This window comes from Sus scrofa, chromosome 3, assembly GCF_054392235.1.
Source record: "Sus scrofa isolate SSC_HxYL_T2T_F1_AM1 chromosome 3, Sscrofa_HxYL_maternal_Yorkshire_Landrace_v2.0, whole genome shotgun sequence".
In the NCBI taxonomy this organism is placed as follows: domain Eukaryota; kingdom Metazoa; phylum Chordata; class Mammalia; order Artiodactyla; family Suidae; genus Sus; species Sus scrofa.
In genome coordinates, this window is record NC_139385.1 from 139,314,953 (window position 1) to 139,339,321 (window position 24,369).

At 51.0% G+C, this 24,369-nt stretch overlaps 1 protein-coding gene across 7 annotated transcripts in view; it reads right to left on the reverse strand.

Moving 5' to 3' along the window:
- The window catches only part of ASAP2 (ArfGAP with SH3 domain, ankyrin repeat and PH domain 2), a 164,301-nt gene extending 161,294 nt beyond the window's left edge, over nucleotides 1-3,007 (reverse strand). For 3 of the 7 annotated variants that reach the window (XM_021087869.2, XM_021087866.2, XM_085020005.1), the window contains exon 1: nucleotides 1,240-1,502. In XM_021087869.2, the coding sequence (XP_020943528.1) occupies nucleotides 1,240-1,365 (126 nt within the window). In that variant the 5' untranslated portion in view covers nucleotides 1,366-1,502. Of the gene's footprint in view, nucleotides 1-1,195; nucleotides 1,503-2,530 lie in introns of those variants that run through there. The other 4 variants (XM_085020002.1, XM_085019994.1, XM_085020000.1 and 1 more) reach the window with 3 other exon arrangements.
- Between the last annotated feature and the right edge of the window lie 21,362 nt (nucleotides 3,008-24,369).

The following is a 24,369-nucleotide window of genomic DNA, read 5'->3' on the forward strand; positions in this document are numbered from 1 at the left end:
AAACATTCAGAATGCTGAATCTGCTACTTTTGATTTAGCCTCCTATTGACTGTTTATGTCTACAAAGAAAAAAATTTCCATTGAGGGAAAACATTCTGGATTTTTTTTCCCCAAGCAATTCCTAACAGCAGCTGCTTTGTTCAAGTGGGCAAAAAAATGAGTGCCCTGGCTTAATTGAAGGCGCTCTGGTGACCTCCCTCCCTCACGCCATCCCAGTCATCTTCTTCTAAAATACCTAGTGTGCCCCATTTTAAGAATGTAACTGGACATGCTGGCCAGGCCAGACTGAATCATCTATTCAATGCAGGCACGTGACATAAACCAGTCACCTATTATCAGCCAAGCGCTTGACCGCAATGACCCTTCCAACCACCCCCGAGAGGATGCTAGTCCCATTCGACAGGTGAGGAAAATGAAGGCAGAGGGCTGGGCTCTCAAACTCGGACCCTCGGTCACAGGCTGCTTCGACTGTCCCCAAGCTTGCTGGTTCCTAAGTGCTCTCTCCGCAGGATGTGGAGGGCTTACTAGTTTAACCCTAGACGATGACTTTGCACCTTGACCAAAATCGGGCCTTTTCCAGGCTGATGGCGAAGGGGGGCGTCCAGGGGCGCGAGCAGGTGAGACCCGCGTCCCTGGGGGGAGGGAGGCTAGCAAAGGCCTGGGGATCGGAAGCCGGGCTCCCCGGGCTCGCGCCGGGCGCGCTGCGGGGTGGCTCAGGCCTTCCCGGCGAAGGTGAGCACACCTTTCTCGGGCAGCCAGGGTCCCCCGGATCCACCCGAGCGTCGGCCGGAGCGGGGCCCAGGGCAGCGCCCAGGAGGCGCCGGGCAGGCGCACTTGGACAAGTTGGGAGGTGGGCGCCGGGGGACCGCGGGCAGCCGACGACCCCGGCCGCGGCGGACGAGCGGACCCCGCTCACCGCCCGCGCCGACTCCCGGGCCAAAGTTGGCGGCGCGGAGGGGCGGGGGGACCGCCGGGGCCCGAGAGGGAACCGAGGGAGGGAGGGGTCCACAAAAGGCCCGAGGTAGCCAGCCCGCCCGCCGCCGTCCCCTCCGAGCCACCTCCACGGAACAAAGGGCTTCTGTTTCGGCTGCGTCCGCCCGGCCGCGTCCGGATTCCGAGGAACAGAAACTTTTCCCGGGATGCGGGAGCGGGGGCCCGGGGCGGGGGCGGGCTGGCGGGGCGGGCGCGGCGCTACCTGCGGCCGGAGCCGCCCGGCGAGGCCCGCGCGGCGCCGCTCACCTCCTCGATGGCGGCCACGGTGTTCCGGCACTGCGCCGTGCGCGTGGTGAAGCTCGAGGCCGTGGGCGCCTTGTAGTCCTCATGGGTCTCGGCCACGAATTCCGACACGGAGATCTGGTCCGGCATCGCCTCGGCGCGCGGGCGGCCGGCCGCGGGGGAGCCGCCGCCTCAGCCGCCGCGCGGGCTCCCACCCGCCGCTCGGACGCCGCCGCCGCCGCCCTCGCCGCGCCCGCAGCTCGCCCGGCCCGCGGACAAAGGGAAGCGCCGGGGCGCGGGCCGCCGCCGCCGCCGCGGGAGACGCACGAGCTGCCGCAGGGCGCAGGTCGGCCGCCCGCGGGGCCGGGCGGCGGGAGCAGGGGCCGCGCGCGCAGCCCCGCGCAGCTCGGGTCCGGCCCGTCCGCCCGCCGCGCCGAGGGCTCCGCCGCCGCCGCCTGCGCTCCCGAGCGAGCCCCGAGGCGGACGCGCACAGCCGGCGGGAAGTGCCCGCCACCCAGTCGCGGGCCCCGAGCGACTCCCGCGGAGAGGGGCGGGTCCGGGCCGGGGGCGGCGGCCGGCCGGGCGCGGGGCGGGGCGGCGCTGAGGGCCGGGCCGCCAATCCGCGCGCTCGCCGCCGCCGCCGCCGCCGCCGCCGGGAAGCTGGGGCTGCAGGAAGGAAGGAAGGAGGCGCGCGCCCCGGCCCACCGAGCCGCTCGCCCGCCCGCCGCCGCGCGCCGCATTGTCTCGGCGTTCGGGCGCCCGCCGCGCGTCGGGGTTCGGGGTCGCGCCCCGCCGGGCCCGCGGAGCAGACGGGCCCGCATCCGACCCTGAGGGGACCCGCCCCGCCCTGGCCTGGACTCCCACCCGGGCTCCCGAGCGCGTGCCCGGCGGCGGCGGCGGCGCGCGCCCCCTCCCGGGCCGAGCCCGCGTCCGCCCCTCTCGTCCCTACCCCACCCCGGGCCTGGAGCCCTTCTGGGTGTCCCCCCGAAACCGCCGGGGATACCCGTCCAGGCGCGGGCGAACGTGTGAGCAGCTCGCCCCCTGCAGGACGCTGGGCTCGGCCGGGCAGATGCCTCCCGCCAGTTTGGGGTTCGGCAGGACAGGAACGAGAAATGACCACAGTGCTCTGGGGCGCTACGTATTGCCCCCCCCGCCACCCCCCCATTGTCACAACCTGTCAGGCGGGTAAAGAGAGGGCTATTGATTTTACACGGAAGACAAGCGGTGCTCCCGAGAGTACATGATTGAATGACCCGGTAGGGGTTCAAATCCATGTCCTCCTGGGGTGGCAGTCTGGGCGCTTCCAAGTACTTACAGGACCCCTGGTTAATGTCCCAGTCGTGTCTCCTTATCTCTTCCTGACAATCCTCCGTCCTTCTTGGTTAGTTGGAAATAGCTTTGGGGTACCAGGCCAGGACCCACTGTGGGAAGATAATAACCCTGAAGTGATACCCTGAAGGAAGTGGAGGGTACCCAGGCAGTGTGTGAGAGAAGCAGCAAGAACGTGCAGCAGAAGGGGGCAAAGCTCATCCATCCATAACTGATCCGGTAAAGAGTTTGCATCAGCACAGATTTTCATTGCACAGCTCTTAAGGAAACTCTCCCGGTTGTTTTTTAAAAATCTAGAAGCTCTGAAGACACTGGTCAAATAAAATCACACCCCATAACTCTACACCAGGCATGTGGCATGGTGTCTGTGGCTGCCAGCAATAAAACCAAGAGAAACTTTACAAAAAGCTTTTGTGCATCTGAATAGGAGGAAGTGTGAGAGACACTGGAAATTCAATATGTCAGACAAAGCAGTCGCCTGACGCTACAGGACAGTGGTGCAAACAATTTTTTTTTTAAGCTCCCATGTAAGAATTTGCTATATGAGGTGACAGTGTGGGTCAGACATTATGTATGGCCTTTGGTATTTTAGTAGCATTGCATATGAAATTTAGCGCTCTGAAATAACTGTATCAATGCACAGCTTTTATAACTGTGCTAGGCAATAAGCTACCACTTTTAAAACTAGCATCTCTGCTTCTATCTTCCCTTTAGGTTTTTTCACCCTTTTGGTGTAGGTGGTGATTTCCTCTATTTGCAACTTCCTACAATTCAAGTAGATACTGTTTATATTAATGTGCCCTCTCTACACCAGATGGATTCTGATCCCTCCTAGGTAGTTTTCCAGCTACAGTTTTGTTGTTCTTCTTTGTTGACATCAGAGAGTATTCTCGGTAAATTTTGAAGTCCTGAGTTTTAGAAGACTAGTGTCTATCTGACCATGGATTTAAAGATGTAAGACGAGACAGTGGAGATTTTCCTTGGCCTCTAGAACAGCGTAAACCAGACTGATCCAGACTTTTTCTACAGGGACAAAGTCAAATTCTGTGTTCTTCTCAATACTGTCTTTAGGTGCAATTACTGTTCTTGATTGTAGTTTAATAGTATTATTCAGGTGTTACTTTAGTAGCCACAAACATAAAATTGCAAAGCTGCATTGCTTTATACACGTGGATGAAAAGCTGATAGAAAGCAAGTCATTACCAAGTCCACTGCAAAGAACCTCTGGGATAGAACACCAAAGCAATTGATTCCTCCAGCCATCCCTGAGAATCTGGGAAAACCTTGCCTGGCGCAAAAGCCTAGATGAAAGCAAGATCAGATCAAAACGTAGCTAATGTATCTCAGAGGTTAATATAGTGACAATGAGTAGTTTCCAATAAATAATAAGATGAAAGCTGAATATGGATCAAGAAAACATTGTAGATGGCATTCCCTTGTGGCACAGCAAGTTAAAGATCCTGTGTTACCACTGCTGTGGCACCAGTTCAATCGCTGGCCCAGGAATTTCCCCAGGCTGCTGATGCAGCCCCCCAAAAAGGGGGGGATTGCCCTTGTGGCTCAGGGGTTACCAACTCAGCTAGTATCCATGAGGATATGGATTTCATCCATGGCACCACTCAGTGGGTTGAGGATCCAGTGCTGCCATGAGCTGTGTGTAGGTCGCAGGTGCAGCTCTGATCTGGTGTTGCTGTGGCTGTGGCTCCTGTCGACTCCTAGCCTGGGAACTTCTGTATGCCACCAATGCGGCCCTAAAAAACCCAAAAGAAAACAAAGGAAAGAAAACATTAGAGACACACATTTTTTTTTATTATGCATAAAGAGAAGAACATACTGGGAAAGGCATTACAGGCCTATCCCCCCAGCCCCGCCTTTTCAAGAACTTTAAAATCTAAATAAGCCCTGAAAATCTAAAGGTTAAAAAAAAAGAAAAAAAAGAAAAAAAAAACTATTTCTGTGGTGACATTAACCTGAAATGAATTGACATGTGGCTATTCTCAGTCTTGCTTATCCTACTTCATATGAAAGTTTATGTTTTGCTACAAACTATTAATGTGCTGGCTTATTGCCCCAGACCCCACTGGGGTGACTCAGAATGTCTAGTGTATGTGCTGTATTGACTTTGTAAAATCTGAAAAATTCTGAATTTTATACACATCGTACCCCAGGGGTTTCAGAGATAAGGTTGAAAAATTGTAGTATTAAAAAAAAAAAAAAAAGAATCGAAGCACCATGTTGCACACTTGGTACTTCTAGGGAAGAAGAAAGAAACTCTCCTCTCAAAAATGAAAATTTCAGCAGCCCATTGAGATTGGCCAACAGCCCATTTTCCAAAGGAATTTTCTGCCCCCAGTAGTTCTCGAGAACCTGAGATTTTTCACTCTCAAATCAAGATTTAAAATAACTCTGAAACTTGCTTGAGGGTTGGCTGGTTTCACCCAAGACTTAGCCAGTTCACTTGCTAATCATTTGTAAATGATTACTCTTGGAATGGTGAGAGCTGTGCCTTAAAAGAACTGTGGTGAACAGTGTAATTAAATAGAAAAACAGGAGTTCCCTTGGGGTGCAGTGGGTTAAGGATCCAGTGTTGTCACAGCAGTGGCTTGGGTCACTGCTAGGGCACTGCTGTGGCCCAGTTTCAGTCCCTGGCCTGGGACCTTCCACATGCCGTGGGCACAGGCAATAAATAAATAAATAGCAAAATGATAAGAAGGAATGGCCCCAGTGAAATGAACATGTAAACATAAACAAAATTTTGTTATGTAAAAAATTTCGTTTCCAAGTTTAATGATTCCTACCCCCCCAACAGTGTTCTGAAGGGGCCTATGTATCCCCAAATTGTGAGAAGCTGGAAGACACTTAAACCGCACCCATCTCACCTTAGTACTTTAGGAGGAGGGAAATTAGCATGCAGAAACAATTTTACAAATGAAAACTTAGGTTTTGATGTTGGCTTTGCTTCTCAGTGACTTTGAATAAAGTAACCTCCCTGGATTCAGCTCATTTATAAAATGAAAGAAGCTGGACTAGCTAATTTCCAAGGCTCCTTCTTGGGCAGACATCCCGTGACTCCCTGATCTATGCTTTTCGTTAGTTTGGACGAAAGAGGGAAATTGCTACAAGGGCCATATTACTACTGAAAAAATCTAATCGCTGGTCCTAGATACTAGAGAATAAGCACGTTTTAGATGACATTTAGGGCTAAATTTTGAGGATGTTGTCATTTTGTTAAGCTGGTAGATTTAGATGATGAACTGATTTATTCATAGCTAACTTCACAGTAAGATCCTTGAGGTCTGGTCATTTTGTTTTGTTTTGTTTTAACAAAGCTCTTCCTGTAGGTGATACTCCAATTGCTGAACTGCAAAAGTCAGTTCTAGATAAATGAAGTATAATCTGTATGGTGTTCAAGCCAGCTCAGGCAGACCTCAGAGAGCTGACTGTTAAATTTCCAGGAATTTGGCAAACTGTAGATTGTATCTGTATGGCAGAAATACCACCGCAATGGTGTGCTGCTACACAGCTCTTCCTAACTCCACATTCTGGCAGCTTGAAATTGTCCACGGTGGGAGTATTTACACCAGGGCAATTGGCAAATGTAAAAAAAAAATCAAGACTTTATTTATTGTTTTGGTGATTGTCTCAGCTTAATAAAAAGAAACTCAGGGAGTTCCCGTCGTGGCTCATCAGAGACGAGTCTGACTAGGAACCATTAGGTTGTGGGTTCCATCCCTGGCCTCGCTCAGCGGGTTAAGGATCCGGCATTGCTGTGAGCTGTGGTGTAGGTCGCAGACGCGGCTCGGATCCCGAGTTGCTGTGGCTCTGGTGTAGGCCGGCAGCTGTAGCTCTGATTAGACCTCTGGCTGGGAACCTCTATATGCCGCAGGTGTGGTCCTAAAAAGACAAAAGACCAAAAAAAAAAAAAAAAGAAAGAAAGAAAAAGGAAAGAAAGAGACTCAAGAAAGTATTGGAGTTCCTGTCGTGGCTCAGTGGTAATGAACCCAAACTAGTATCCATGAGGATGAGGATTTAATCCCTGGCCTTGCTTGGGGGTTAAGGATCGGGTGTTGCTGTGAGCTGCCGTATAGGTGGCAGACACAGCTCTGATTCGACCTCTAGCCTGGGAACTTCCGTATGCTGAGGGTGTGGCCCTAAAAAGACGAAAAGAAAAGAAAAGATTAAAAATGCAGATTTCAAAGCTCAGAAATAGGCAGCTGTTCCTACAGGGAGACATGGGCTCAATTGTCCCTTTGTTTACCCTTTTCAGTGGGATTCCAGTGCAAAAAAAAAAAATGCAGATTAAATTTAAAAATGTGTCGTGTCTGTAGCCTGTACATTGTGAATAGTGAATGTATTTGAGATAATATTCTTCCAGTATTTGCAAACTGTCACATGATTCAGCAAAGAGAACACTCTGGGGAGTTCCTGTCGTGGCTCAGTGGTAACCAATCTATTATCCATGGGGATTTGGTTCAATCCCTGGCCTTGCCCAGTGGGTTAAGAATCCGACGTTGCCAGGAGCTGTGGTGTAGGTCACAGGTGCAGCTTGATCTGGCATTGCTGTGGCTGTGGTATAGGCGGCAGCTGCAGCTCCGGTTCAGCCCCCTAGCCTGGGAACCTCCACCTGACGCAGGTGCGGCAGAGGGCGCTCATGTCCTTGACAGATGAGAGAGGTTACAGCAGGCATCTTTGAGGCGGCACGTTTGTCTCTCTCATTAACATAAAAGTGGCAACCCCCATTCATGTCTGAGCTACATCCATTTGTCAGTGACGTGAGGAACTTCTCTGCCAAATTGGATAATAATCAAGCATTTATTCACAGTCTGATTTTGTCAAATCATGGTTGAATTGCAAACATCCATTGGCTAGGAATACAAGAGTTCAGTAAAAATCAACAAAAGCGTTCTGTGAGAGTCAATGAGCTATATGGAAGTTATAATCCAGAGTATTGTATAAGGTGCTATTACTTATAAATTGGGGGCTATACACCCTTCCTAGGATGAAATGAAAATAAACTTACGTATGTCTGTACACACAGGGCAGGTTGTTAAACATTTACCAGCCCACCACTGCGTATTACTGCATCTTCCCTGCCAAGAGGCAGAGAGAGCACTAGCCCTTCCCAAGCTGAGTCATGCTTATGGGATAAAAACCCACATAGGATAAAACCGCAATACACCGGACCGTACAAGCAAGGGCGACTTGAATTAATAAAAACTGTCTTGGAGTAATTAAGAAAATACCATTTGTTGTTTTCAAGCACTTACAGCACAAACGAGCGCCAACAGTGGGTGTGGTCTGTTTTAATGAAAAAGCATAAAGAGTTTAATTAGCACGCTGTATGTAAATAAATTTTGCTAAAGCGTTGAGAGCGCTTGCAGTAATCTTTTTGAGTCAGAGCACTCGCTTCCCCGCCATTTAGACCCATTCTTAGATTTTGCAGGGTGACTTCCTAGGTGGCCTAGCACGTCACTTGCTCATCACCCCAGCGCTGAAGGCCTCCAGGAGTTCCCTACCGGCCACACGACAACGTTAAACTCTTTGATCTCACCGTGTCCCAGGCTTTCTCCTAACTCCCAGCCAGGTCCGCAGACTCTGTCCCAGGGGCCAAAAATGGCCTGCAGCCTGATTTTGCACTGCTCCTGAGTGAAGAGTGACTTATTTTTAATGGTTGAAAAAAATCAAGAAAAGAAGAATATTTTGTGACACACGAAAATGATAATAACCTCCAAGGAATGATATCAAAATTGGGTGTCGAGTCTTTCTGGCACCCACCCACAGTCAAATGATCCCTGGCGGTGGCAGGGTGGAAGAGCTGCAACAGACACCCTATGGCCACATACCTAAAATGTTTAAGCGCCATCTGGCCCTTCGGAGGCTGGCCCTGCCAACCCTGCTCTAACCTCACCAAGCTTCTCATTTGTCCCAGCTCACAGGGCCCTTTGGTGCCGGGAACGAATGCAGTTCTCTGCCTTTCATCTACTTCCTAGAGGACAAGTCCTAGCCCGGTGCCCACCGCTCCAGCCTCATCCCCAGACACTCCCCAGCTCGGGCCACACCTAACGCTCCCTGCTCCCTTAGCATTAAGTCTTTCCGCACCTGCAAGGCCCTCGGCCGGCCTGGAGCGCCCAGCCTCTTGGCCATGTGACAAACTTCTGGCCATCCTTCAGGGCCCGGCCCAAACCTCCCCTCCGTGGAGTCTCCTTTGAACATTCTAGGCAGAGGCAGCCGTCTCCTCCTCTCTGCTTCCACAGGGCTTTATAGACATGTATCCAGTGCTCTCGTTAGGCAGCGGGATGAAGTGCCAGCTTCCACATCTTAGCATCTGCCAAAGGTCTCGCCCGCCCTCCTTCTGGCCTGTGGGCACCAGCACCCTCTCCTCCTCGGCAGGCGGAGCCACCGTGTTGGCCAAACAATGAGTCAGACGAGATGGGAGCTCTCGTTTCACGGAGCCGATAAGCCTTAACGTCCCTCTGGAGAGAAAAGGCTCAGGACTCCCAGAGCGCTAGATGCTCCCCTTACAGAAAGTTTCAGGTTCTGTCATGATCAGAGCATGTGTTTTCTCATCTCACTGCCATCGCAGACCTGGCTTCTGGGGGAGAGAGGGATATGGCTTTTCTTTCTTTCACCTCCAGCTCCAAGACACAGGGCACATGCACACAGTAGGTGCCCAACAAATGTGAATCGAACTGCTGGGAAGTGCTTCCCCAACCCACAACATGAGAGAAGACAGAGTGATTCAATATAAGGAAAATTCAGGAGTTCCTGCTGTGGTGCAACGGAATCGGCGGCGTCTTGGGAGCGCTGGGGCACAGGTTCAATCCCCAGCCCAGCACAGTGGGCTGAGGATCCAGTGTTGCCACAGCTGTGGTCTAGGTTACAACATTGGCTCAGGTCTGATCCCTGGCCCGGGAACTCCACATGCCGTGGGGCGGCCAAAAGAGAAAAAATAAATGAATAAGGAAAATGCTTCAGTGTGAGAGATGCAAAGGCACACTGGGCTGCTCCTTCTCTATTGGCTCGGGAGACACTTTTGGCAAAGCTAGGTCTGAAGAGGGAAGCAAGCCTTGGGGTGGGGGTCGGGTTGCTCGCTGACCAGTCTGCAGAGATGGAAATGCCCAGCCTTCCTCCCTCAATCTCAACCCCGGAAGCCTGGCTGTGCCGCCCATTTTCTCATAGCGGGGGATTGTCATCATCCCATGTCAACTAAGGCATCGTGTCCTCTTTACCCTTGCGACTCAAAGCGTGGTCCCCAGGCCCGCACCATCGGCATCACCTGGGAGCTTGGTACCTGTGCCAAGTCCCAGACCTAGTGGGTCAGAATCTGAACATTCACAAGACCCTCAGGTAATGGGTTTGCACGTTAAAATTTCAGCAGCATTTTCCCAGGGTAGGTAAGGACACACCACAAGCAGAAACCTGGCTTTCCCATCCTGTCAGAAGCCCGATATTCCAAAATATGGGAACTATATTGATTTGCGTAACTTGAGAAACCTAGAGGGTTCAGGTTCTTTCTGATGCTGAGATGTATGAAGGTTCCTTTCAGTTCTGAAGGGCCGTGTGCTGGAATACATTCTGCCTAGGTTCTTCTGGACTCTATTCCTCAGTACTTCAACCCAGATCTGCTAACTGCCTACTGTATGCCATACACTGTTCCCCATACTAGGGTGCAGCGGTGCACAAGCCAGAAAGGTCGCTGCTCTTAGCAAATTTAGATTCCAGCGGGTAAGGGCAAATAGCAAGGAAATACATCCATAACATCATTTCATGTGTGTCCCATTGACTTAAGTATATCAGAGTGATGTCACAGAGGGTTCTGGGAGTTCCCTGGTGGCTCAGTGGGTTAAGGATCTGGCATTGTCACTGCTGTGACTCAGGTCACTGCTGTGGTGCAGGTTCGATCCCTAGCCTTGGAAATCCCATAGGGCGTGGGCATAGCCCAAAAGAGAGCATATCGAGAGTGGGTGAGGAATGGTGACGTTAGCGAGGGCAAGCAGGAAAGACTTCTCAGAGAAAGTAACATCTGAGCTGAGTCTGGAATGAAAAGAAGGAGCCTGTGAGCGTATGATAAAGAAGAGTGCATGCAAGTCCCCAAAGCAGGAACTGGGTAGACACGTAGAGAAAAAAAGGTCAGAGCAGCCGCGATGTTGAGAGCAAGAGAGATGCGGTAAGATGATGCGTAAGGCGGACGGGGGCCAGGTCACACAAGGCCTCGTAATCTTCGTGACTTTCCTGCACACCGAGCCTAGGCAGGGTTTGCTTTACACTTCAGAATGAACAAGGTCACCGACCGCTCTTGGGAAAATGATTGTAGACAAGTGTAGAGGCCAAACAGGTGGCTGAAACACTAGCAGTAGATAAATTGGACTTTATCAAAATGAAAAACTTTGGGGCTTTAAAGGCACATCAAGACAGTGAAGGACACACACAGGTTGTGGGGAAATATTTGTGAGTAAGATCTCTGACAAGGGACTTGTCCAGAACATAGAATATAGAACTTATGCCTCAATAATGAAAAGACAACCCAACGCAAAAGGAGCAGAGGATCTGAATAGACATTTCTCCAGGGAAGAGCTACGCACAGCCAGGAAGCATATGAAAAGATGCTCGACGTTATTAGTCATCGGAGAAATGCACATCAAAATCAAAGCACGATGCTACTGCCAACCCACTGGAGTGGCTAAAATAAAAAAGACAGATAATAGCAAGTGTCAGTGAAGATGTAGAGAGACTAGAAACCCCATTACCGCTGCCGAGAGCCTCAAGTGGGGCAGCCACTGAGGAAAATAGTCTGGCAATTCCTTGAAGGTTAAACACAGAGTTACCACATGAGCCAGCAATTCCACATCTAGGTGTGAACCCAAAGGAAAGGAGGGCCCAGGTCCACACAAAAACTTATTCACAAATGTTCATCATAACATCATTCACACCAAGCAGATTGCAGAAACAATCAAATGTCCAACAACGGACGCATGAATGAATAAAATGTGGTAAATTCACATACTGTGTATCGGTTTGCTAGGGCTGCTGTAACAAAGAAGCACAAACTGGGTGGCTTAGACAGAAAACTTAGCAACTCACACTTCCGGAGGCTGGAAGTCCAAGATCAAAGATGTTTTCTCTTTCTCTCTCTCTCTCTCTTTTTTTTCTTTTTTTCTGTAGAGTTGATACTTTCTGAGGGCCAGGAGGAGACTCTCTTAGGTTTATAAAAGCTAAATCTACAAAAACATTGACCCCACTGGAGGAGGGGCCCTCCTACCCCACAGGACCTTGTGTTACCCAATTATATTGACAATGATCCTATTTCCAAATAAAGTCACATGTTGAGGTATTAAGGGTTAGGATTTGAGTCTGGGGCGGACTCAGATCCCTAAAACAGTGGAATGTTCTTCAGTCCCCAAAAGGGACGAAGTACTGACACAGGCGACCACGTGGATGAGCCCAGAAAACCTCGTGCTGAGTGAAAGGAGCCAGACCCCAAAGGCCACGTATTAGATGATTCCTTTCGTATGAAATATCTGGAATATGCAAATCTGTAGACAGAAAGTAGATTAGGGCTGGGGAGGAGTGGGGAAGTAGGAGGGTGATAGTTAAAGGGGACATGGTTTGGGGCTGATGCAAATGTCCTAAAATTGACTGTGGAGACGGTTGTAGGACTGTCGATGGGCTGAAAATCAGGGACTTGTGCCCTTTAAGTGGTTGAATTGCAGGGTATGTGACTTATATACCAGTAAATCTGTTACCAAAACAGAACACAAGTTAGTGTTATAAAACGTGTTAAAGATTAAAAGAAAGTGTGACTTCTACGGTTTGGGTCCAAAATTCGAATCCGGGCTCTCGAACCTTCTGTTACCTTGAGCAAACTGCTCTGGGGGCCTTAACTTCTCCATTGGAAAGACAGGGCATACGGGAAAGCTACCCATCTAGCAGGGTTAAGATTTAGAGATTATCTAGGTAAAATGTCTGGCACACAGTAGTTGCTCAAGAAAAGCTATTACTAGTCATGCATTTTGCAGCCCATCCTTAAAAACATAATGTGATTACAGATACATCGCTCTCTGGACTGTGTTTTTCTAAATGGTCAATTAAGGCCTTTTTAATGCTTTGCAGGAAGCAAACTCCCCAAATGGAATGAAAAACCAGAAGAAGAACATATTCCTTTACATTATTTATGCCACGGGAGGACCCGATTCTGTGCATTTTTCTGCCTCTGACACCTCTTCCCGACTTCTGTTTTTATTCCTTGAGCTGATAATTGAAGCTGTCAGAGAAGGCTCGCACTGCTGCGTGCGGCAGGGACAGATTCCAGCTGGGACTAAAAAGCATGATGCTGAGAAAGGGAAAGAAGCTTCCTCGGGGAGGGAGCCCACATACTTGAGGTCTGGCTGTTGCTGCGGCTGCGACCTACGCCACAACTGTGGCAAGACCGGATCCTCAACCTGCTGAGCCCCCCAGGGGATCCAACCTGCATCCCAGCCTCCAAAGATGCTGCTGGTCCTGTTGCACCACAGCAAATCTGTGTCCAGCACATCCATTCGAAGGGACAGGCCTGAGGCAGTGTGTCTGAAGAGTGGAGTGAATACAGAAAGACCTAAAAAGGAGTCTCTGAAAGGCCACAGGTCTAGGCATTTCCTGGTGCTTCTTTCTTTTTGCCTTCCGTGTGCCACCACTTGAAGTGGGATCTCAGTTCCCAGACCAGGGATCGAACCCTGGCCACAGCAGTGAAAGGGCCAAGGCCTAACTGCAGACCGCCAGGGAACTCCCCTTCTGATGCTTTATAGAGAAAATCAGAATTAAATATTGCTCTGGCCCTGAGTCAGGCATCTCCATCACAGTGTCAAGGCTCTAAGGTCAAAAAATATAAAAGATGTAGGAGTGTCCACTGTAGCTCAGCCAGTTACGAACCGGATTAGTATTCACCAGGACGCAGGTCACTGGATTAAGAATCATGGCATTGCTGTGAGCTGTGGTGTAGGTCACAGACAAGACTTGGATCCTGAGTTGCTATGGCTGTGGTATAGGCCTGCAGCTGCAGTCCGATTCGACCCTTAGCCTGGGACTTACATATGTCACAGGTGCAGCCCTGGAAAAAAAAAAGACCAAAAAAAAAAAAAAAAAAAAAAAGGAGTGTCTGTTGTGGCTCAGTGGTAGTAAACCTGACTAGCATCCATGAAGATGCAGATTCGATCCCTGGCCTCCCTCCGTGAGTTAAGGATCCAGCATTACCACAAGTTGCAGTGTAAGTCGCCAATGGGGCTCAGATCCCGTGTTGCTGTGGCTGGGGTGTAGGCCAGCAGCTGCAGCTCCAATTTGACCCCTAGACTGGGAACTTCCACCTGTCACACATGCAGCCCTAAAAGCAAAAAGCAAAATAAATGAATGAATAAATAAATGATGTGATGCAAAGCCATGCAGCGGCCCTCACAGATAGTGTATGTGTGTGGCCTTGCACTGAATTTTGGGGAGACAAAGATGACGGTGAAATGGTGTCTGCAGAGGCACGTGGTTTTGTGTACAGAAGCTCACAAGCGCCCTTCGTAGAGGGGTCCTTCAGTCCGTGGAACAGGAGCTCAAGGTCACACCAGAGCACCCACGACATGGTGCCATGGGATCTGGGCCTCAAGTGCCAATGAAACTTCCCCAATAATTACATTTTCTCCCCCTCTCTAGACAGTCTATTTATTCCCTCCTGTCACTATGTCCCAACAGGTCCTGTCCAAACAATCCTCTGGTTATGATTCATGGTCCCCGCAGACGCAGCCGTATTTAGAACATCTTCTCCAGAAATGATCTTCTTGTGAATTTTGAGGAAATGCAGAATGGTTGGCAAATTCCCCCATCTCTCCACCCTGTCCCGAGCACGTCTTCCTTCCCCCGGAGCATTCCTGCCTGGTGTCCCCATGTCACCAGGTCCCTGTGGTCACCCAGGCCAGCAGGGTCTCCTTCCCCTGTATGGGGGGTGTCGTGGAATGGCCATGGCCGGCCCAGTCCCTCCCCTGGTGCCCAGGGGCTCAAAAGCATTGCTCCCACCTGCCCAATCAGAAGAATTGCCAGGGACCTTGGTTAAAAAAAAAAAAAAAAAAAATCCAGATTCCAGAAGGCCCTATGCTAGACCTCCTGAATCAGTCTTCAGGGAAGGGAACTGGAAATCTGGACTTTTAACATGCGCTCCAGGAGGTTTTCGTCAAGCAAGTTTGGGCAGCTTTATCTAGCATTTTCCAGGAGAAATCCCAAACCAAGAGCTTTGGGCTTCTCTACAAGTGTGTGCCTGTCTTGGGGCGAATCTTATAGGTGAGCAAGCCTCAGCTCTCTGGAGAACCCCTGACAAAATTATGGTCTGAGGGCAAAAACTTCCCAAGGGACTCATTCTGAAAGTGCTGGCTCAGCTGCCCTCAGGAAGGGGTGGGTTTGCCTCTAGGATCTGGAGCTGTGGGGAGTTCCCACCTCGAAGCAGAAATAGCAACCCCGAGTTACGTAAGAGACCCCAGGCCGGGGCTTTACACAGAGGCCTTATTTTCTCAGTTCTGTGGAATTCCAAGGTCTGCCGTGTGTGTGACTCTCCTCCGAGAGGGGCTGTGAGTTATTTTCTAAGGCTTTTTCCCTTCCTTTTCTCTTGACTGAACTGCTTGCTCAGGGCGCGCCCTGGATGCTCGGCGGCCAGTGCCTCTGGATCCGAGCTGGGGAACTTTCCCGCAAGGATTCCTCTTTCTGCTGTTGTTTTTCTTTTTCGCCTTTTTATTTGTTTGTGTTTTCTATTGTTGTTTTCAAACCAGGGCTACACCCTGGCTCTGCGAGCTCCCACGCCCCTTCCTCCGAGCCCCGGACTCGCCCTCAGTCTGAGGTTCACTGCCAAAGCTGACCTCACTCACCAACTCTGCATTACATTTTGGTGAGTCCCTCTAGCAGATGCCAAGAAGTGGGCTGTGCTGTTTGCTCAGGCCCTGTTCAGATTTTCCATCGGGCTCTGAGCACAGCAGCTCTGGGCCTGGGCTTCCGGGCTCCAGCAGAGCCCTGTCCGGAACCTCCACTGGGCAGCACCCCAGCATGTGACAAGAAGCCCCCTCCCCATGCTGGGCCAGGCCTGCAGAAACAGGGTTGGGCACACTGGGCAGCCGGAGTCCCTGCACTGGAGACAGGACATAGCCGAGGAATAACCGAGGGACTTGAGAGGAGAAGCAGCTATTCAATGCCTCCTTTGTGCCCTGCTCTGTGCAAAGACACAGCCATGCAGCCCTGACTCCTTAGAAGCAAAGAGCACATCTTCTAGACCTTGAGTCAGAGAGGAAAGTGGGGATGCCGTCACAATAGGATTGACTCACATGGGTTGAGTAGGACCTCTGAGCCCACTCGGCTTACAGGTCGAACAAGTGGTCCATGCACTTCTCGAAGAAGAAAAGAAGAGACGGAGTTCCTGTCATGGCGCAGTGGTTAACGAATCCAACTAAGAACCATGAGGTTGTGGGTTCGATCCCTGGCCTTGCTCAGTGGGTTAAGGATCCAATGTTGTAGGCTGCAGACACATCTCGGATCCTGCAGTGCTGTGGCTGTGGTGTAGGCCAGTGGCTACAGCTCCGATGAGACCCCTAGCCTGGGAACCTCCATGTGCTGGGGGTGCGGCCCAAGAAAATACAAAAAGACCAAAAAAAAAATTAAAAATTAGAAAAGAAAAGATGATGCTCTCACTCTCTTGCTCAGAAAGGCTCACCAGAAGCAGGAGGAAAGACGGTTTTCTTTGACTGAGGCTCCAGGGATGACAACCCGAGTCAAAAGGATCATGTGCTTCGTGGGTCGAGTAATTTAATGGGCTCTTCTTCGTCTAGTTGTCCAGACAGAAACCATGGCACCGTCCTAAGTCCTTCTTCTTCCTCGGCCCACAGATCAGCCACCAGATCCTGAGGGGTCACCTGGTCAAGACCCGCTGAGTTGTCCCCCTCCCTCAATTCCCCCGGCCTCCCTCATCCATCAGGTCCTCAGCTCTTTCGTGCACGGAGGTGGGGCTTTATGTCTAGTTCGCCGAGTCATCAACACGGACCTACTGTACAGCACAGGGAACTCTGCTCAATATCCTGTAATAACCTCTATGGGAAAAGAGTCTGAGAAGGGATGGCTGTGTGTACAACTGAACCACTTTGCTCTACACCTGAAACTAACGCGACATTGTAAATCAACTGTACTTCAATGAAAAATAAAAATTATAAACAAACACCCATCAAACAAGAAACAAGTCCTCCTATTTCCAGCCCAAACACTTCTCCAATCCATCCTGTTTCCGTGAGTGCCAAGATTATCTTTCCAAAAACGACCTTTGAAAGATGCAGATCCAGTAATGGTATCTCACAGTCTGTGAATAAACCCCACATTTCTTTGTGTGCCAGGTAAGGTCCTTCACCGTCTAGACTTCATCCTCGTCGGCCTAATCTGGGCTCTGATCGTCCAATAGGGGGCAAGGTACCCAAGGTCCCTGATCCCCGAGAGCTGGCGACCCAAGGTGAAGGACAGACTTTGAGCAAGAAGGCACAACCAAGTTCAGTGGGGGCCATGTTAGAGCACAGCAGACAGACGTCACCTGGCTTAGGGTGCAGGCCAGGCCCCCTGATCCAAAGGAATGAGTGAGAAATGAAGAATGTGAGTTGAAAGTTGGTGGTGAGAGCCAGTGTGTGCCGAGGGTCAAAGGTGAGAGAGCTGAGTGTTATAAAGCAACTGAAGGAAAGTGTGGTCTGTGAGTGACGAGAGAGGAGCTGGAGGGGCCAGGAGGAGCTTGGACATGGAACAGCTCAGAAGGTCCCCTGTTAAGGACACTGTGGCTTTATCTAGAGGTAGTGGACAGCCCCGGAGCCCTTTTAAACAGACCTTATTATTATTATTTTGGCTGTGCCCATGGCATGTGGAAGTTCAGGAGCAAGGGACTCAACCCATGTCACATCAGTGACAATTCCAGATCCTTAACCGCTAGGCCACCAGGGAACTCCCAACAGACTTTATGGTCAAAATATCTCTGGCTAAGTTTGGAGAATAGGTCAAACTGTTGATAGCTCCCCAAAGTGCTGAGGAGAGGGAGGAAGGCTGCATTCCCCAGCTCCTTTCCTAGGAGGAGGCACAGAACCAGGGGCCGATGCCCGTCCTGGCAGGAGCTGCAGAGGACAACGTGGGGGTGGGGGTGGGGAGGTCTCAGACACGCTTTCCTCCCTGGGCTACGTACCTGGGGCACATCCCAGCACATTCCCTCTGTGGACACATGGGTGAGCTGGCCGCTTTCTCTCTTCTTCTTCTTCTTCTTTTATCATTTTGGGGCTGCACCTGTGGCATATGGAAATTTCCAGCCTGGGGGTCTAATCAGAGATGCAGCTGCCGGCCTACACCACAGCCGCAGCAACACCAGATCTGAGCAGCCTGGATTTGGAGTCGGTTTAATGTTAATGATATGCCACCTGTTCCTAGAAAGTTAAAGGGACAATGTCTTTCGCACCTGTCGGGATGGAAAGTGGGTGGCTGGGTGTGGCCCCAGGTGGCTGGAGTGTGACTTAGAGAAGACTGTTCAGGGAAAGGCACCCAGTGCCCTGAGAGAGCGTGGGCATTGGAACAGACCAAACCCGAGCTCACTGTTTCCGCTGGGCCCCGCGATGGTTGAGGGGACATTAGAGGATTCTTCACGGTACCAGCTCCTTCGTGTCTAACACAGGATCAGAAACTGCCTCGGGAATTGTAGAAACATTAAATAAAAAAGAACACACATCCACCATCCTAACGGGTGTGGGGTTATTACTTTTCAGAAGAACTAGCAATTGTAAGAGGTAATTTACGAGGAAGGGATAACTGTCAAGACGTGTTATTATATGGTTCACATGTTCAGCCCAGCTTGATCGACGGCTGTGAAAGGAAACTTAAAAAATACTTGGATGCTGTGTGTGAGGTATTTTTGAAGGTATGCTACACATGAATTGCAAGGAAATAACCTCACGGACATAAATACACTGGACACTAAATAGCAATCGTAACTCCATCGCCTCTGCCTTAGAAACATCACATAATTGGTTTCATGTACGCCAGAGACCTAAAGACAGCAAAGGTGTCCCACACAAGCCCTGGAATATATGCCAGGAGGGCTTGTTCACTGGATGCAGCTTGAAAGGGTAGACCAGCTGGCCGCCAAGCGCCACGTCACCAGTGCCAATGCTCAGACCCCAGCTCTGCCCGCCCCAGCAGAGGTCCCTCTGCTACACGCACTGCTGTGATAACGGACATGCTGTAACACTCGGAAGCACCACGAAGAGCCAGCAACCTGCCTCTCCCACTGCTGCCAAAGAATGTGCGTCACAGTGTGTTGCCTCTGAAGATAAAAGCCAGCATGGCTCAGGCTCGGGCTTGTTGCTGGGTTAATCCGCTGCTCCTTACCCCGAGCCTGCTCGTGTGGTGTGTGGCCATCTTTCTCCCTCGGAAATTGCTGGCCACCGGCGCAGGGGCCATGACTTTGTGTGTGTGTGTCCTCGTGGGCCTGTGTCCAGAGAGAGCCGCATGTCATGAAATCTTGGTGCGCGTCCCTTCCTCCTTCCCCACCTCCTGACGTTTGCATCCTTCTCAGACTTAAGAGCCCCAGTCTTTTAGGACCGTCATGTCAGGACTGTAGGGGGTGGGAGGTCTCATCCCCTTTCTGCATATCCAAATCCTTTATTTATTTGTTGGTTTGTTTTTTTGTCTTTTGTCTTTTCTATGGCCGCACCTGCGGCATATGGAGGTTCCCAGGCTAGGGGTCGAATTGGAGCTGTAGCCACCGGCCTACACCGCAACCACAGCAATGCAGGATCTGAGCTGCATCTGCGACTTGCACCACAGCTCACGGCAATGCCGGATCCTTAACCCGCTGAACGAGGCCAGGGATCGAACCCACAATCTCATGGTTCTAGTCAGATTCGTTAACCACTGAGCCACGACGGGAACTCCTCCAAATCCGTTAAAATCTATTTCCAATGCCACCTCCTCCAGGAAGGCAGCTCATATCTTGGCAGCCGGAAATGGTTCCTTTTGTCTCTTACCACCCCCAAACATTGTAGGCGCCCTTTGGGGACCACGTGGTATATTTTTCTGGCAGATCTTGGGTATCTCTCTGCATGTTTTATCTCCTTGTTTATGTTCCTGACGGGACAGGGCCCAGGCTGGAATTCCAGTTCCCCTGTGTCCCAAATGTGTGGCTCTAAGCACACCATGGAACCTTTCCCACTGAGTCTATAAGCTGGACACGGGGATTGACAACCTGTATAACGAGGGCTCGTGAGGACATAGCCCGGGTAAAGTAAAGGGCAAATTGCCAGGCCCCACGAAAATGCTCCATCGTTAATTCGTGTGAATGAATACACGCTAAAATGAATGGCTATACCGCAGTTTTCACCAGTGAGGTTTCAGCGTAACCTCAGCAAAGGCGTTTACTGTTTGCAGGACTCCGGAGCCCCTGGCCCCATCAGAGGGCAGATGATGCAAATCAAACACCTCTGCCCATGTTAAGACTCTTTCCAGAAAAGCCAGCTTCTTCCTTAAATCCATCCATTCTAACTGAAAACTGCTAAAAGCGACTGACAAATAATAAACAGATAATCAACCCAACCAAGTTTCCAGCATTTTCACGAAAGACCCACTCTTTCTAGTTTATCAAGCCCCACTTGGAGCCATTGTGTGGCTGGAAAAGGTACCCCTTCTGAAGCTGCCAGTGCCACCTGCCTCCTCCCCCCAAAAAGCCTAGTAAATATGCAGCTGGTGGAGACTGGCAGGACTGGGGGGGGCCCTGACTTATGCCCTGTACCCCTGCCCTGGGCCCCTTCAACGAAGCCAGTTTTAAATTTGACTTCCTGTCCAGGCCTTTGGCCCAACTGAGGGACAAAGTCAAGGATTTCCATGGGGCAGAAGGTTGGGAAGGGGCTGTAGGGCCCTCCTTTCCTTCAGGAGCCTGTTTGCTGAAATGCACCACATGGGAAAGAGAAAGACATCCGGGAACAGGCAAATCCTTGTGGTTTCTGGGTCCAGGACAATTGGGACCCACGGGCGGTAGAGAAGGCTGTGAGATGAAGGGGGAGTCATGGGGGAACTTGAATCTCAACTTTCCTGTGTTGTTTTTGCCCTGGATGTAAATTTGTCCGTTCAGAGAACATGTTTAAAGCAGCTCCTATGAGCTAGGCTTTAGGATGTAAAGCTGAAAGAAGCAGGCCGTGTTCCCTTTATAAACGCACAGCAATGGGGACTGACAAATGCTGTAGAGATCAAAGAACGACGCGCCACGAGGACAAAGAGACAGGCTCAACCTCACCCCGGGCAGAGGGGTAGGGCCGTCTATGAATTTTAAGGCTTCTGAGCTGAGGGGATTTTTGGGTTTTGTTTTTTGTCTTTCTGTCTTTTTAGGGCCGCACCCGCGGCATATGGAGGTTGCCAGGCTAGGGCTCCAATCGGAGCTGCACTGCCGGCCTACACCACAGCCACAGCAACACAGGATCCGAGCTGCATCTGCGACCTACACCACAGCTCACGGCAACGTCAGATCCTTAACCCATGGAGCAAGGCCAGGGATTGAACCTGTGTCCTCATGGATGCCAATCAGATTCGTTAACCGCTGAGCCACGATGGGAACTCCTGAGCTGAGTTTTGAAAGATGGAAGCAGCTCACTGAGTAGACAAGAGCCGAACATCCCAGAGGAACGCAAAGCCTCGTGCCAAGGCCAAGCTGGGCAGAAACCCACAGCACTTTGGGAAGCCATCAATGGTTCGGCCTGTTCCCCAAACTCAGCCAGAGATATTTTTAACCATAAAGTCTGCTGGGAGTTTAGCGGTTAAGGATCTGCAGTTGTCACTGATGTGGCGTGGGTTGAGTCCCTGGCTCCTGAACTTCCACATGCTGTGGGCACAGCCAAATAATAATACTAAGATCTGCTTACTAGGGTTCCAGGGCTGTCCACTACCTCTAGATAAATTCACAGAGTCCTTAATGTGGAACCTTCTGAGCCCTTCCACAACCAAGCTCCCCTCCACTGTACCAGGCCAGGGATCGAACCTGCATCCAACACTCCAGAGACGCCACCCATCCCGCTGTCCCACAGCAGGAACTCCCAAATGGCTGTTTTTCTGAACTGCAGTGGGCCTGGCAAGCCTGTTCTGGCCCTCAGGTGCCACATCTTCCCCGGGGGGGGAGGGGTGAGGCCGGGGGTGGTGGGTCTGGGCAGAGAAGGTACCAGCAGAGACGTTGCCCTTAGCTGGTGTCAGGCCCAGATATTGGGCCCCTTTTTGCTTCCCCTGCTGTGTAGTTTCTGGTTTTAACTGTTCTGTGCTGGGCCAATGTTACTGAGCAAGTCACAAACCAGAGAACATAGCCTGGTATGGGGGTCAGAGGTGGCTCGTGGCCTTGTGGCAGAGCCATTCTGGGCCCACGTGACCTTGGGAAGGAAGCTGCATGCCGAAGGGCAGGCTGGTTCCAGACCTGGACCCTGGGGAGGCTCAGGCCACCGCTGCTGTGGGATGACATGGCCTGAGGCAGCATCGGAGCTGGGCAACGACCTGCTAATAGCCCCCATCTGTCATCCTGGGAAGCAATTTCTGGAGCTGGAGAATTGACCTCTGTTGGCGGCGACAGATGAAGTTTTGAAACGCCCGAGTCAGTGCCTGTCTCTCTCATTAGCGACAGGCTCTGCCTCGGAGGGCAGTTCAGCGGGTGAGGGAAGATGCATTCAAGCCTGCATCACACAGAGGGGGTCAAACTGAGACCCCCCCAAGGCATTATTTCCACCATTTAGGCCTCGAGTCCCCACTCTCTCTCTCTTTCTTTTTTATTTTTTTTATTATTTTACCCGCTGTCTCTCTCTTTAGAGTTGTCCAAGGAATATTTGATGATGCCGAGGTTCTAATCCAAAGAGGTAATCACTAATTATACTCGCACACAACTTGTCCTGCTCTTTCTCAGTCCATCAGTTTGTATCATAGCACAAAGAACCGATCTGTACATGGAGTGAGAGAGCTGACGTCATTTCACTGGACCTCCCCCTGCAGCAGGAAAAGTCAGCAGCGTACCGTTATCCCTTCTGAAATCCAGAAAGGTTCCGTGATGGGCTCAGGGCCGCAAAGCAGAGAGAGCAGAGCCAGAACCCAATTCCAGGTCTTCTGGTTCGGAGCTGCTGCCCTGGACACGGCCACCCCTCAGCCTACGACACGCCGTGGCCTTTCTCACTGTCTTTGCACAAATGTTTGAGCTCATATCTTCCTCATCACCCCCTCAAACCAACGTCTCCCGACACCCTGCTGATCCCTGTGTCTTGTTCAGTTCTCCTCCAACCCGTTTTCTCCTTTTTCTTGGTTCCGATCCCGCCTTCCCGTTCAATGGTTTCAAGGTTTTCTCTGCTTTCCAGTCCTCTAGTCCCAGCTCAGGACCTGCCAGCTCACAGCAGGGCACTCAAAGCAGCCCCCAGGGCATCTCCATCAAGTCCAGGCCACCCAGACACCTGCCCACTGGTACAAATCATTCGTCTTTCCAAGAGCACCATTCTGCCACCGTCGTGAACCAAGTGTCTCAGGTCAGCAAGTGCTTAGCACAGTGTTTGACGCAGAATCCCCAGGCAAACATTATTTACTAGATGAAATCAACAGCCTGTCCCTCTTCCAACGTTTCTTGAGTGAGTGTAAACCACCAGATGCCCCTTGTCGACTCGAAATTCTTCCGAGGCTCCACCCCAGAGTCAGTGTCCAACCTGCGGAGCGTGGCATTCTACACACTTAATAGAAGATTCCTGCGTTCTCGCTTATGTTCAAGAGATTAAAAACCCAATTCTAAAGAATTTAAGCGTAAAAAAGAGAATGTATAGGCGTGTACAACTGGAAAGCCTAAATACCAAGAATGAAATTGACGGAGCCGATGGGGTGGGAGTGGGGGGGGCTGTCACACCCCAGGGTGCCTGAGGCAACCTCTGGAAGGTGAGCCCTGAGGCCAAAGAAGCAGAGATGTTGGCGTCAGACTACTTGCCTGGAACCCAGCTATGTCACTTACTGTGTGACCTTGGGCAAGTGACTTAGCCTCTCTGAGCCTCAGTTCTTCATCTAGGCTACAATAGTTAAGGGAGTTCCTGCGCATTAGCAGGAAGGACTGTGTTTAGCGCTCCAGAAGGGCTGAATAAATTCGCTTCTACCTTCCTAGGATTATTACTGAAAATGATTTGCACCCGGAAAAACAACATTCTAGAAGAACAGGGAGCCTCTTCTCAAGTGGAACCCCGGGAACACTAATAAACCCGGGAATGTGGCCTTCCCTTTCCTGCCCTGGCCAGGACACCCCCCATCTGTGTCCCCAGGCCCAGGACAAGGCCCTTCTGGGGAAGGTCAGCCTGAGAGCTTCAGCGGGTTTGCCCTTATTGGCCTAAATTAGATGGTCTGACGGCTTTTTGGAAAAATGCACTGCATTCTTTATGTATTTCCCCACCAAAACACGTCTGTTTCGTCCTCTTTTAAAGGGCATTCATGAGTCATTCGGCAGGAACAAAGACGCTTCAGTCTGGAACTTCTACAGGGAAGCAGTTTAAACAGTCTGGCCTGCATGGCTTTTTTTGAAATCTGAAAACCCATCTTAGAGGTGCCCTAAAGCACCTGAGCGCAGCTGTTTTCTCTTCACAGCTGGATGCTGCATGTAACCATTTGTCGGAACACGTCGGAATCACCTGCATGCAGAGGTGGACAACTGGGTGACAGGCGTGCTGGGTGGTACTGCTAAGAGGCTCTCTGCTGGTTCTGCAGGGTGGAGGCTGGAGTGCGCGCCTAGATTTCACTGTCGTGTTTCAGAAGGAGCTCCAGAGTCAGGCCAGCACCGCT